The 16,270-nt window shown below is 43.1% G+C and overlaps 1 protein-coding gene across 1 annotated transcript in view; it reads left to right on the forward strand.

Annotated features, from left to right (window-relative positions):
* ITPR2 (inositol 1,4,5-trisphosphate receptor type 2) overlaps positions 1-16,270 on the forward strand; it is a 227,947-nt gene that overhangs the window by 63,596 nt on the left and 148,081 nt on the right. The window contains 1 exon segment of the mRNA XM_075343322.1: positions 1,002-1,152. Coding sequence (XP_075199437.1) covers positions 1,002-1,152 — 151 coding nt within the window.

Below are 16,270 nucleotides of genomic sequence, written 5' to 3' on the forward strand. Positions count from 1 at the left end.
GGATCTCTGTTAGCTCTCAGGTTCCCTCTCTCTGCTGTGCTCAGCTGTATTCAGGCTCTGCTGGATCTCTGTTAGCTCTCAGGTCCCCTCTCTTTGCTGTGCTCCGCTGTATTCAGGCTCTGCTGGATCTCTGTTAGCTCTCAGGTTCCCTCTCTCTGCTGTGCTCAGCTGTATACATGCTCTGCTGGATCTCTGTTAGCTCTCAGGTCCTCTCTCTGCTGTGCTCCGCTGTATTCAGGCTCAGCTGGATCTCTGTTAGCTCTCAGGTTCCCTCTCTCTGCTGTGCTCCGCTGTATTCAGGCTCTGCTGGATCTCTGTTAGCTCTCAGGTTCCTCTCTCTGCTGTGCTCAGCTGTATACACGCTCTGCTGGATCTCTGTTAGCTCTCAGGTTCCCTCTCTCTGCTGTGCTCAGCTGTATACAGGCTCTGCTGGATCTCTGTTAGCTCTCAGGTTCCCTCTCTCTGCTGTGTTCAGCTGTATTCAGGCTCTGCTGGATCTCTGGTAGCTCTCAGGTCTCCTCTCTCTGCTGTGCTCAGCTGTATTCAGGCTCTGCTGGATCTCTGTTAGCTCTCAGGTTCCCTCTCTCTGCTGTGCTCCGCTGTATTCAGGCTCTGCTTGATCTCTGTTAGCTCTCAGGTTCCCTCTCTCTGCTGTGCTCAGCTGTATACACGCTCTGCTGGATCTCTGTTAGCTCTCAGGTTCCCTCTCTCTGCTGTGCTCAGCTGTATACACGCTCTGCTGGATCTCTGTTAGCTCTCAGGTTCCTCTCTCTGCTGTGCTCAGCTGTATACACGCTCTGCTGGATCTCTGTTAGCTCTCAGGTCCTCTCTCTGCTGTGCTCAGCTGTATTCAGGCTCTGCTGGATCTCTGTTAGCTCTCAGGTTCCCTCTCTCTGCTGTGCTCAGCTGTATACAGGCTCTGCTGGATCTCTGTTAGCTCTCAGACTGTGCATTTGTAGTAATGTCCAGAATTCTTCAGGACCCTCCTTCTTCTTCTTAAGGTGGTCCACTTGGCGCGAAATCTCATCTACTTTGGATTCTATAGCTTCAGTGAGCTCCTGCGGCTGACCCGGACCCTGCTGGCCATTCTGGATATCGTGCAGAGCCCCCTGCCGTCATACGCTGAAAGGCTCAGCAAATTTCAGGATGGAGGTAACAGATAAGCTTTTATAGAATCATGTTCTTTTACTAGTCCTTGCAAAGAATATGTGCCCCTACCCCGTGTTGTAAATAATGCTGCCATAACACAGCCAAAAAAAATGCCATATAGTACCTAAAGAATATCACCACATAGTGCAAATCATTGTAGTGTGCAGCACTCCCCATTACATGCATAAATCTACTTATTAGTGCCGTGTAGTGAACATACATACAGTGCATATATAATACTGCCATAAGCTAACACACAACTCCATACACTGCCAAATAATACCGCCATACAGTAACACACAACTCCACACATGGGCTAAATAGTACTGTTATATAGTAACTCATAGCAGCACCCTATACTTCAAAATAATACCGGCATATAGTATCACATAACAGCTCCATATGCTGCCAATACAATAACACATAACGCCATATATTGCTAAATAATACTGCCTTACAGTTTAATATAACAGCTACATATATGGCCAAATAATACTGCCATACAGTAACCCATAACTGCTCTATACATGTGCAAATAATACTGCCATACAGTAACACATAACTGCTCTATACATGTGCAAATAATACTGCCATACAGTAACACATAACCGCTCCATATACTGCCAAATGATACTGCATAATATACTGCTAAATAATACTGCCATACAGTAACACATAACAGCTTCATAGATGGCCAAATAATACTGCCATTCAGTAACACATAACAGCTCCGTATACTGCCAAATAATAACGCCATAGAGTAACACATAACAACTCTGTATACAGCAAAATAATACTACCATACAGTAACATATAACCGCTCCGTATACTGCTAATAATATTGCCATGGGATAACACTTTATAGTTCCATACAGTGATCAAATAATACTGCCAAACACTAACACTTTAAAGTTTGTTATATTGCCTAAAGAATACAGCAACTTATTACAGTTCAATTCAGCACCCAAAGAAAACTGCCAAACCGTTAGACATTATAATTCCATACAACTACCAAATAACACTGCCATACAGCATCAGATTACTGTTCCTTGCAGAGTTCAAATAAAACTGCCAAACAGTGACACTAAAAGCTGCCACACAGTGATATAGTAGAGATCCATACAGCGCCCAAAACCTCTGACTTACAGCAGCACATTATGGTTTCAGTCAGTGCCCAAATAATACCGCCATACAGTACCACTTGTCCGCTTTGTACAGTGTGTGCAGACCCCTGGCCGCACAGAGGAGCGGGGTATCTACCGCTATATCAGGGTAATAGAATTTCCATCCCTTTCTTATAAGGAGGGAGATAGACCTTTCCTTGTCTCAGACACGCCGGGGACACTGTGCGACTGTGACAGCTACATTTTAACATTTTTACATTTTTTAGACGCGAGTGAAGCCTGTCTGCAGACAGCACTGCAAATGAATCAATCCATGTGTCAGAATAATGTGGTAAAGACACTATTACATAGAAAACCCGATGTACCGACAGACGATCACCGCTAAATTGTCTCCAAAGAACAATCCCAGGCCATTAGAATAATAGGGCGACTGCGAGGGTTACTGTCCCCTCTAATTTATACCCAGGATCCAGACAAGCCGAGAAAACACTGTGTAATGCTACAAAGGACAACCACTTATTGTTTGCTTCTTAATTTTAGATTTTAGAAGGTGAGAAATGAGTAATACTGCCATAATACACATAAATAATTGTGCTAAACTGTACCTAAAAGAAATACCGCTACACTTCTCCTAAATATTAGTACTACCCAGTGGCTACATAACAGTGTAATATAATGCTATAATAGTGGTAAATATGGAGCATACAGTGCCTACAAGTAGTATTCAACCCCCTGCTGATTTAGCAGGTTTACACTTTCGGAATAACTTGGCATTGTGACATTTGGACTGTAGATCAGCCTGGAAGTGTGAAATGCAGCAAAAAAGAATGTTATTTCTTTTCTTTTTTTTTTTTAAATTGTGAAAAGTTTATTCAGTGGGTCATTTATTATTCAACCCCTCAATCCACAAGAATTCTGTTTGGTTCCCCTAAAGTATTAAGAAGTATTTCAGGCACAAAGAACAATGAGCTTCACATGTTTGGATTAATTATCTCTTTTTCCAGCCTTTTCTGACTAATTAAGACCCTCCCCAAACTTGTGAACAGCACTCATACATGGTCAACATGGGACAGACAAAGGAGCATTCCAAGGCCATCAGAGACAAGATCGTGGAGGGTCACAAGGCTGGCAAGGGGTACAAAACCCTTTCCAAGGAGTTGGGCCTACCTGTCTCCACTGTTGGGAGCATCATCCAGAAGTGGAAGGCTTATGGAACTACTGTTAGCCTTCCACGGCCTGGACAGCCTTTGAAAGTTTCCACCCGTGCCGAGGCCAGGCTTGTCCGAAGAGTCAAGGCTAACCCAAGGACAACAAGGAAGGAGCTCCGGGAAGATCTCATGGCAGTGGGGACATTGGTTTCAGTCAATACCATAAGTAACGTACTCCACCGCAATGGTCTCCGTTCCAGACGAGCCCGTAAGGTACCTTTTACTTTCAAAGCGTCATGTCAAGGCTCGTCTACAGTTTGCTCATGATCACTTGGAGGACTCTGAGACAGACTGGTTCAAGGTTCTCTGGTCTGATGAGACCAAGATCGAGATCTTTGGTGCCAACCACACATGTGACGTTTGGAGACTGGATGGCACTGCATACGACCCCAAGAATACCATCCCTACAGTCAAGCATGGTGGTGGCAGCATCATGCTGTATGGCTGTTTCTCAGCCAAGGGGCCTGGCCATCTGGTCCGCATCCATGGGAAGATGGATAGCACGGCCTACCTGGAGATTTTGGCCAAGAACCTCCGCTCCTCCATCAAGGATCTTAAGATGGGTCGTCATTTCATCTTCCAACAAGACAACGACCCAAAGCACACAGCCAAGAAAACCAAGGCCTGGTTCAAGAGGGAAAAAATCAAGGTGTTGCAGTGGCCTAGTCAGTCTCCTGACCTTAACCCAATTGAAAACTTGTGGAAGGAGCTCAAGATTAAAGTCCACATGAGACACCCAAAGAACCTAGATAACTTGGAGAAGATCTGCATGGAGGAGTGGGCCAAGATAACTCCAGAGACCTGTGCCGGCCTGATCAGGTCTTATAAAGGGCGATTATTAGCTGTAATTGCAAACAAGGGTTAATCCACAAAATATTAAACCTAGGGGTTGAATAATAATTGACCCACACTTTTATGTTGAAAATTTATTAAAATGTAACTGAGCAACATAACTTGTTGGTTTGTAAGATTTATGCATCTGTTAATAAATCCTGCTCTTGTTTGAAGTTTGCAGGCGCTAACTTATTTGCATCTTATCAAACCTGCTAAGTCTGCAGGGGGTTGAAGACTACTTGTAGGCACTGTATGTCGCTCCATACAGTGCCTATATAATACCGCCATATGGAGCTAGCACAAGACTGCTATATAACACCACATAATTCATCCAGTAACTCTATAATATTTCCATGTCATGTCATGGAGATGTACAAAAAATAAATAAGATTGTCATACAGTGTCTTCATAATACAGTATGTACATACTACTCTTATACAGTGTGCACATATGACTCGTATATAGTGTGTAATTAATACCCCCATACTCTGTCTGCATAATACTCCCATATAGTGTGTACATAATACTCCCATACAGTGTGTACATACAGTGCCTTGCGAAAGTATTCAGTCCCCTTGAATTTTTCAACCTTTTCCCACATTTCAGGCTTCAAACATAAAGATAAAAATGTTAATGTTCTGGTGAAGAATCAACAACAAGTGGACACAATTGTGAAGTTGGACGAAATGTATTGCTTATTTTAAATCCTAAGTCATATGCAAAGGATTGTTAAAAATCCACTTCTGACTTTTAGGATCGCTACTTCCAATAGGTGGCGCTGCGCTAGAGTGTGTCTCCAGTCCTGGAGAGACAATTTGCTAATTTTGAACCTTTATGAAATATAATAACCTGAAAATTGGGGCGTGCAATATTATTCATCCCCTTTAAGTTAATACTTTGTAGCGCCCCCTTTTGCAGCGATTACAGCTGCAGTCTCTTGCGGTATGTGTCTATCAGTTTCGCACATCGAGAGAGTGAAATTCTCGCCCATTCTTCCTTTGTAAACAGCTGGAGCTGAGTGAGGTTGGATGGAGGCGTTTGTGATCAGCAGTTTTCAGCTCTTTCCACAAATTCTCGATTGGGTTCAGGTCTGGACTGTGACTTGGCCATTCTAACACCTGGATACGGTTATTTGTGAACCATTCCATTGTAGATTTTGCTTTATGTTTGGGATAATTGTCTTGTTCGAAGACAAATCTCCGTCCCAGTCTCAGGTCTTTTGCAGACTCCAACAGATTTTCTTCAGAATGGTCCTGTATTTGGCTTCATCCATCTTCCCATCAATTTTAACCATCTTCCCTGTCCCTGCTGAAGAAAAGCAGGCCCAAACCATGATGCTGCCACCACCATGTTTGACAGTGGGGATGGTGTGTTCAGGGTGATGAGCTGTGTTGCTTTTGCGCCAAACATATCGTTTGGCATTGTGTCCAAATAGTTTGATTTTGGTTTCATCTGAGCAGAGCACCTTCTTCCACATGTTTGGTGTCTCCAGGTGGCTTGTGGAAAACTTTAAACAACACTTGTTATGGATATCTTTGAGAAATGGCTTTCTTCTTGCCACTCTTCCATAAAGGCCAGATTTGTGCAGTGTACGGCTGATTGTTGTCCTATGGACAGACTCTCCCACCTCAGCTGTAGATCTCTGCAGATCATCCAGAGGGATCATGGGCCTCTTGGCTGCGTCTCTGCTCAGTCTTCTCCTTGTGTGAGATGACAGTTTGGATGGACGGCCGGGTCTTGGTAGATTTGCAGGGGTATGATGCTCCTTCCATTTCAATATGATCGCTTGCACAGTGCTCCTTGGGATGTTTAAAGTTGTGGAAATCTTTTTGTATCCAAATCCGGCTTTAAACGTCTCCACAACAGTATCCTGGACCTGCCTGTTGTGTTCCTTGGTCTTCATGATGCTCTCTGCGCTTTACACAGAACACTGAGACTATCACAGAGCAGGGGCATTATACGGAGACTTGATCACACACAGCCAGGGATTATATTTATCATCATCAGTCATTTAGGACAACATTGCATCATTCAGAGATCCTCAATGAACCTCTGGAGTGAGTTTGCTGCACTGACAGTAAAGGGGATGAATAATATTGCACGCCCCAATTTTCAGTTATTTACTTTTACAAAAGTTTACAATAAGAAATAAATTTCCTTCATCTTCATAATTGTGTCACTTGTTGTTGATTCTTCACCAGAAAATTAACATTTTTATCTTTATGTTTGAAGCCTGAAATGTGGGAAAAGGTTGAAAAATTCAAGGGGGCTGAATACTTTCGCAAGACACTGTAATACTCCCATACAGTGTTTACTTAATGTTCCCATACAGTGTCTACATAATACTCCAATGCACTGTCTACACAATTAACCCATACAGTGTCTACATAACAATCCCATACACTGTGTACATAATATTGCCATACAGTGCCTGTATACTACTCCCATACACAATAGCGTTAAACATTAAGCTGTAAGACTCACCAAGCTCATAGACATATAACAATATAACATAGGGGCAGTAATATGGGCTGCACAAAGCTTATGCTGTACCTATAACCGCGTTAATGAGGGCGGTTATCATGCAAATTATGTCCTACAGTAACTACATTATACCGCCATACAGGGCCTACATTATACCGTTATAAAATGCTATTGTAGGAGTGTCAAATAACCATAACAAATGATACATTGACAACATAATACTGCACTTATATCAGAATATACAGTGCCTACATAATACCGCCATACAGCTCTTATGTAACAATGTAGTTGCCAATGTGAAAGTGTTCAAGTCCCAAAATATAACTGCCAACACATAAATCGTATAGTTGCAGCAAAACTACCTTCATAATGGTGTTATATACTGAATAATATCAGAACATACACTGCCTAAATAATACCGCCCTACAGTGCTCATGTAACCATGCCATATATTATTATTATTATTTAAGCGCCATTTATTCCATGGTGCTTTACAAGTGAAAGAGGGTATACGTACAGCAATCATTAACAATACATAACAGACTGGTATAGGAGGAGAGAGGACCCTGCCCGCGAGGGCTCACAGTCTACAGGAGAAGAGAGGACCCTGCCCACGAGGGCTCACAGTCTACAGGTGGAGAGAGGACCCTGCCCACGAGGGCTCACAGTCTACAGGAGAAGAGAGGACCCTGCCTGCGAGGGCTCACAGTCTACAGGAGGAGAGAGGACCCTGCCCGCGAGGGCTCACAGTCTACAGGAGAAGAGAGGACCCTGCCTGCGAGGGCTCACAGTCTACAGGAGGAGAGAGGACCCTGCCCGCGAGGGCTCACAGTCTACAGTAGGAGAGATGACCCTGCCCACGAGGGCTCACAGTCTACAGGAGGAGAGAGGATCCTGCCCGCGAGGGCTCACAGCCTACAGGAGGAGAGAGGACCCTGCCCGTGAGGGCTCACAGTCTACAGGAGGAGAGAGGACCCTGCCCGTGAGGGCTCACAGTCTACAGGAGGAGGGAGGACCCTGCCCGCGAGGGCTCACAGTCTACAGGAGGAGAGAGGACCCTGCCCGCGAGGGCTCACAGTCTACAGGAGGAGAGAGGACCCTGCCCGCGAGGGCTCACAGTCTACAGGAGGAGAGAGGACCCTGCCCGCGAGGGCTCACAGTCTACAGGAGAAGAGAGGACCCTGCCTGCGAGGGCTCACAGTCTACAGGAGGAGAGAGGACCCTGCCCGCGAGGGCTCACAGTCTACAGTAGGAGAGATGACCCTGCCCACGAGGGCTCACAGTCTACAGGAGGAGAGAGGATCCTGCCCGCGAGGGCTCACAGTCTACAGGAGGAGAGAGGACCCTGTCCGCGAGGGCTCACAGCCTACAGGAGGAGAGAGGACCCTGCCCGCGAGGGCTCACAGTCTACAGGAGGAGGGAGGACCCTGCCCGCGAGGGCTCACAGTCTACAGGAGGAGAGAGGACCCTGCCCGCGAGGGCTCACAGTCTACAGGAGGAGAGAGGACCCTGCCCGCGAGGGCTCACAGTCTACAGGAGGAGAGAGTATCCTGCTCGCGAGGGCTCACAGTCTACAGGAGGGGAGAGTATCTTTCCCACGAGGGCTCACAGTCTACAGGAGGAGAGAGGACCCTGCCCGCGAGGGCTCACAGTCTACAGGAGGAGAGAGGACCCTGCCCGTGAGGGCTCACAGTCTACAGGAGGAGAGAGAGTATCCTGCCCGCGAGGGCTCACAGTCTACAGGAGGAGAGAGTACCCTGCCCGCGAGGGCTCACAGTCTACAGGAGGGGAGAGTATCCTGCCCACGAGGGCTCACAGTCTACAGGAGGAAAGAGGACCCTGCCCGTGAGGGCTCACAGTCTAGAGGAGGAGAGAGGACCCTGCCGGCGAGGGCTCACAGTCTACAGGAGGAGAGGACCCTGCCCGCGAGGGCTCACAGTCTACAGGAGGGGAGAGTATCCTGCCCACGACCACTCACCGTCTACAGGAGGAGAGAGTACCCTGCCGGTGAGGGCTCACAGTCTACAGGAGGAGAGAGTACCCTGCCGGCGAGGGCTCACAGTCTACAGGGGGGGAGAGTATCCTGCCCGCGAGGGCTCACAGTCTACAGGAGGAGAGAGGACCCTGCCCACGACCGCTCACCGTCTACAGGAGGAGAGAGGACCCTGCCCGCAAGGGCTCACAGTCTACAGGAGGGGAGAATTTCCTGCCCGCGAGGAGTCACAGTCTACAGGAGGAGAGAGGACCCTGCCCACGACCGCTCACCGTCTACAGGAGGAGAGAGGACCCTACCCGTGAGGGCTCACAGCCTACAGGAGGAGAGAGGACCCTGCCCGCGAGGGCTCACAATCTACAGGAGGAGAGAGGACCCTGCCCACGAGGGCTCACAGTCTACAGGAGGAGAGAGGACCCTGCCCACGACCGCTCACCGTCTACAGGAGGAGAGAGGACCCTACCCGCGAGGGCTCACAGCCTACAGGAGGAGAGAGGACCCTGCCCGCGAGGGCTCACAATCTACAGGAGGAGAGAGGACCCTGCCCACGAGGGCTCACAGTCTACAGGGAATGGGTGATGGTACAATAGGTGAGGACAGAGCTGGTTGCGCAGTGGTATACTGGACTGAGGGCTATTGTAGTTTGTAGGCTTGGTGGAAGAGGTGGGTCTTGAGGTTCCTCTTGAAGCTAGTATCCCATTATAAATCATACATTTCCAACATGATAGTGTTATACTCAGAATTCATATCACTCAGTACAGTGCCTACATAACACCGCCATATGGTGTCCCTGTAATCATGTCATATACCAAAACATAAGTTATAAGGCAACATAATACTGCTATGCATTAACTACATTATAGTGTTATGTACTGAGTCAAGTCAGTACATAAAGTGCCTAAATAATACCACCATACTGTGCCTAAATAATACTGCCATATAGTGCCTAAATAATGACTGTACAGTGCCTAAGTAATACCGCCATATTACACCTAAATAATAATGATCATACAATGCCAAAATAATACTGCCATACAGTGCCTAAATAGTACTGGCATATTGTGCCAAAATAATATCACTATACAGTGCCTAAAACTACCATACAGTGCTTAACCCTAGAACGCGCAACCATAGAAATCTACCATAGACATAAGTGACCTAGCAGGCCTGCGAGGCCGCAGGTATGCGTTCTAGTTTTAAATAATAATGACCATACAGTGCCAAAATAATACTGCCATACAATGCCTAAAACTGCCATACAGTGCTTAAATAATAATGACCATACAGTGCCTATATAACCCTGGCAAATACCAACATATAAATTATACAGTGGCAACATAATACTGCCATAGATTAACTACATTATAGTGTTATGTATTGAATCATGTCACAACATAGTGTCTAAATATTACCGCCATACAGTGCCCATGCAACATGACATATAGGGTCAAATTACAAATCATACAGTTTCAACATAATACTGACATATAGTATATTACCCAGATAACAGTATTATACATTGAACATGTCAGTCCCTAAATAATACCGCCATATAGCGCCTACATTATGGTGCCTAGCAGTTTTGAAATAACATTAATGGAAGTGGCCAAGGGTTTAGTAAAAGTTAGCTCTGGCGGCATTAAAAAATAATCCCGCCTGTTACCCACAAACCCTCCGCTCCGATAAAGTTTCCGTTCTTTACACCCATTAAAAAAAAAAAAGTTTTGCAGCCGCCTCCAAATTAAAGGAAACTTTCCTTAATGTGCCCCCGTCACCTCCCCCGCCTCCCGCCTTAGCTGCTGGAATGGGAGCAATTACTCGGCATTTCTATAGAATTCCATAGGAGGTAAATGATCTCCGGCGGTGAATCTGCGCTTTGTGAATCAGCGCCAAGACGTGAACAAGACGGCGGATTGATTTTCTCCTTTCCCCTGTAACGTCTTTCATTGTCTTACATGAAGGATCCGGGGACGGCGCATTGTCCGCCGCCTGTTAAAATATTCACTTTCACACTATTGAGTCATCTCGCCGGTCCATAAATCCTGCTAATGTTGGCGCTTGTAATTTTCGCCACTTTTCCGTTGTCTGCGGGTATAAATGGCATGTGTTCCCCTTTGTGTGTGCCCGCTCTTATCATATCTTTTTTAAGGCTGTGCTGTGGAATATGTCACTCCTGCAGCTGGCAGGTTAATGAGGCGGCACAATAGTCAGTGCCTCCGGGCCATCCATTGTCTCGCCAGTCATTAGGATCCTTCTATCCAGTGCGCCAGTTCATTCTGAATATGAAAAGCCGCCGCGGATCGGCCCAGACAGGAGACACTCCGACAAGCGGGATGAGAGCTTTTCCTGGCTCTTAATTAGCCCAAGTTTAAACTGTCAATTATGATCATATATAATACCTGCAGCCGAAAAAAAGGGACAAAAAGTTTCTTAACCCTTTAAGAACTCGGCAATCTTCTTTGTTTTTTTTTTCCCTGTATTATTATTACTACCTTCCATAAGACATAACATTATTTTTATTTTTTTGCATTATATTTTATTGTATAACTCTTAATTAAAAGATGTAATGAAAAAACAAAGATACATATTTTTTTATTTTTTCCTCTCCAGTGAATATGAAAACTTTTACTTAGAATTAAGCAAAAAAGATTTGTAGGAGAACCTCCGCCAGCCTATATATATATATATATATATATATATATATATATATATATATATATATATATATATATATATATATATATATATATATATATATATATATATATATATCATATACATATGGAACCTACTCCGACATGTTCTGTGCCTCCTCCACTTATGTATATATACATGTTATTCAATTTTTTTTATTATGATTAGCACGATGCAACAACTAATCATTTATCTGTAATATATAGCAGTTCTTATTGCTTATTTATTGTTATCTTTTAATATATGTATATATATATATATATATATATATTACATATATTATATTATATATATATATATATATATATATATATATATGTATGTATATACATATATATGTATCCACTGTTGCATCACATCAACTAATTGTAGGATATAAAAGAAAAAAAATCTATGTATAGATAGAGAGATATCTATCTGGATATACTGAATACATGTCTGTATATATACTGTATATACCGCCACGCTACCCCTAAATAATAATAGCCATACAGTGCCAAAATAATACTGCCATACAGTGCCTAAAACTGCTATATTTCTTTTTATTATATATACTTATATAATATATTAATATATATATATATATATATATATATATATATATATATATATATATATATATATATATATATATATATATATATCAGTACAGACCAAAAGTTTGGACACACCTCTTCTCATTCAGAGTTTTCTTTATTTTCATGACCCTGAAAATTATAGATTTACACTGAAGGCGTCAAAACTATGACTGAGTTAACACATGTGGAATGAAATACTTAGCAAAAAAAGTGTGAAACACCTGAAAATATGTCTCATATTCTAGGTTCTTCAAAGTAACCACCTTTTGCTTTGATTACTGCTTTGCACACTCTTGGCATTCTCTTGATGAGCTTCAAGAGGTAGTTACCGGAAATGGTCTTCACTTCACAGTTGTGCCCTGTCAGGTTTAGTAAGTGGGATTTCTTGCCTTATAAATGGGGTTTGGGCCATCAGTTGTGTTGTGCAGATGTCTGTTGGATACACAGCTGATAGTCCTACTGAATAGACTGTTAGCTGCTTTTTTCTTGCCATAATACAACTTCTATGTAAAGAAAAAGGAGTGGCCATCATTACTTTAGGAAATGAAGGTCAGTCAGTCCGAAAAATTTGGAAATCTTTTAAAGTGTCCCAAAGTGCAGTCACCTCTGCTGCGGAGGATAAGTTTATCCGAGTCACCAGCTTCAGAAATCGCAGGTTAACAGCAGCTCAGATTAGAGACCAGATCAATGTCACACAGAGTTCTAGCAGCAGACACATCTCTAGAACAACGGTTAAGAGGAGACTTTGTGCAGCAGCCTTCATGGTAAAATAGCTGCTAGGTAACCACTGTTAAGGACAGGCAACAAGCAGAAGAGACTTGTTTGGGCTAAATAACACAAGGAATGGACATTAGACCAGTGGAAATCTGTGCTTTGGTCTGATGAGGCCAAATTTCAGATCTTTGGATCCAACCACCGTGTCTTTGTAGAAAAGGTGAACGGATGGACTCTACATGGCTGGTTCCCACCGTGAAGCATGGAGGAGGAGGTGTGATGGTGTGGGGGGGCTTTGCTGGTGACCCTGTTGGGGATTTATTCAAAATTGAAGGCATACAGAACCAGCATGGCTACCACAGCATCTTGCAGCGGCGTGCTATTCTATCCGGTTTGCGTTTAGTTGGACCATTATTTGTTTTTCAACAAAACAATGACCCCTAACACATCTGGCTACTTAGAAGAACTTAGAATATAAGACATATTTTCAGTTGTTTACACTTTTTTGTTAAGTATTCCATTCCACATGTGTTAATTCATAGTTTTGATGCCTTCAATGTGAATCTACAATTTTCAGAGTCATGAAAATAAAGAAAACTCTTTGAATGAGGTGTGTCCAAACTTTTGGTCTGTACTGTGTGCATATATATATATATATATATATATATATATATTTATATTTTATTATCTATCCTACAATTAGTTGGTACAATGCAACAACTAATCATTTATCTGTACTGTTTAATTTACATACATATATTAATATTTTTTTATATATATATATCAGCTTTTATTGCTTATTTATTGTTATCTGTTAATATCTTTTATATATATATATACACACACATTTTTATTATTTATATGATAACTAGTACAAATAAATGATCCACTGTTGCATTACGTCAACTAATTGTAGGATGTAAAAGAAGAAAATATATGTACAGATAGAGAGATATCTATCTGGATATACTGAATACATATCTGTATATATACTGTCTATACCGCCATACTACGACTAAATAATAGTAGCCATACAGTGCCAAAATAATACCGCTAAAACGGCTATATTTCTTTTAATATATATATATATATATATATATATATATATATATATATATATATATATATATATATATAATATGTAATATTTTATTTTTGTTAATAGAATTTTTATGTATTTTTTTATTGTTCCTACCTTTGCAACACAATACATTTGTATTTTTTCCACTTAAAAGATTTAGGGTCTTTTTGCAGGAAAAGTTGTAGCTTTTTTTATGTTTTTGAAAGTCAGGTTTAAAAAACAATTGCTCAAAACAGCCATTTTTGCTTTGCTTTTTTTGTTCTTTTAGGCTTTTTTTTTTTGTTCTTCTGCTCCGGGACTTGAGCGTGTGACCAGTCTGATCCCTACTGTGATACATTGCAGACCGGCCCCTGTTAGGCTGCGTTCACATGTCTTGTAATCATTTGTTAGAACACATTCTGCAGAGATCCACTGGGAAACTGATTTCTGCCGGATCTGTTTTTTTAACATGGAAGTCTATGCAGTAGGGATCCGTTAACAGATTGCAATTAATCTTCCATTTGTAATGGATTCAAGAAGAGAAAAACAGATCCATTAGAAATACAAGTACAATGGATGGCTTAATGGCAATCAAGTAAGGAATCCGTCTTCCATAGACTCCTAAGTTTAAAAAAAATGGACCCGGCACACATCCGTTATTTAACAACGGACGAAAAAGTTGTGTCTGCAGAACATTTTTGCCATCGGATCTCTGACGGATGTTTACAGGACATAGGGCGGCACGGTGGCTCAGTGGTTAGCACTGCAGTCTTGTGGCGGCTCAGTGGTTAGCACTGCAGTCTTGTGGTGGCTCAGTGGTTAGCACTGCAGTCTCGTGGTGGCTCAGTGATTAGCACTGCAGTCTTGTGGTGGCTCAGTGGTTAGCACTGCAGTCTTGTGGTGGCTCAGTGATTAGCACTGCAGTCTTGTGGTGGCTCAGTGGTTAGCACTGCAGTCTTGTGGTGGCTCAGTGGTTAGCACTGCAGTCTTGTGGTGGCTCAGTGGTTAGCACTGCAGTCTTGTGGTGGCTCAGTGGTTAGCACTGCAGTCTTGTGGTGGCTCAGTGGTTAGCACTGCAGTCTTGTGGTGGCTCAGTGGTTAGCACTGCAGTCTTGCAGCGCTTGGGTCCTTGGTTCAAATCCCACCAAGGACAACATCTGCATGGAGTCTGTATGTTCTCCCCGTGTTTGCGTGGGTTTCCTCCGGGTACTCCGGTTTCCTCCCACAATTCAAAAAATATACTGATAGGGAACTTAGATTATGAGCCCCAATGGGGACAGTGTTGCCGCTGTATGTAAAGCGCTGTGGAATTAATAGCGCTATATAAATGAATAATTATTATTATTAACATGTGAGCTCAGCCTTACTTGCTTAAAGGATTATTGCTTTAAAAAGTTTGCAACAAAACCCCCTACGATTCCCATATTGGGGTCATGTAGGAGTCTTGTGCTCGGCGTCTTCACACATCCCCTTGACAGTGCAGCAGCCGAGCATGTGCATCTTTGCTCCATTCAGGATGAGACCGCGCAGCCACAATCTGAACATCAGTAGAGGTCTCAGCAGTCGGACCCTCAATTTATCCTCTACCCCTTTAATAGGAATTTAAAGCTCTCTGTTCCACCTCCGGTTGTGATATACACCCATCAGCACCTGTTTATGCTTTCTGGGGGCACCGATGGGGTGATAAAGGAAATTTCTCCTAACTTCTTAAGTGCTATTGATCACTATTGATCGCAGCATCTAAGGGTTTTACCAACCATAATCAGAGTTAGCTGACAGTAGAGTGGCCATCAGAGAAATAGATGGACGTCCTAAGTCCTCCAGAATGGCAGACCCTCTTTGTAGCTGCTTTTTCCTTTGACCAATAGATGGGGGTCTTGAAATTAACTTTTTTAAAGGGGTTTTCCAATTTCAGAAGACCCTGGTCCCCCCAGGTGCAACTGTACGTTCCCCACCCTCTCCAGGTGTGGTGCTGAGGCTCTGCCGCGACTCCCGGTATCAGTTATTGTGTTGCATCAACAGCTCTGCAGCCAATCAGTGAGCTCAGATCAAGGGGACATCATCACTGCAGACCATAACAGACACCAGGAGTAGCAGACTCCGCACCAGACCTGGTGAGGGTGAGTAAGGCACAGTTTTATTTATTTTTTTTTTTGGTTTTTTTTGGGGGGGAAGGGTTATCATAGTGCAGCCAAAGGGTGGATTTTCAAACACTGAAAAAAACCTTTACTTTTTCCGTATATGTATAAACGATAGATTCAAAGAACACTTTTCCAGTATTTCCAGTGAACCCCGAATCTTTAGATTCTAATTTTCATTGTAATTTTTATATTTTAGAACAACTTTTCTATCTTTCATCGCTTCGTTGTTTGCTTTGTTGCACATTGTTGATGATGTCCTGTGCGTACATTTTTATATCCGACTCCATTCAG

This window comes from Anomaloglossus baeobatrachus, chromosome 4 (genome assembly GCF_048569485.1).
Source record: "Anomaloglossus baeobatrachus isolate aAnoBae1 chromosome 4, aAnoBae1.hap1, whole genome shotgun sequence".
Lineage (NCBI taxonomy): Eukaryota > Metazoa > Chordata > Amphibia > Anura > Aromobatidae > Anomaloglossus > Anomaloglossus baeobatrachus.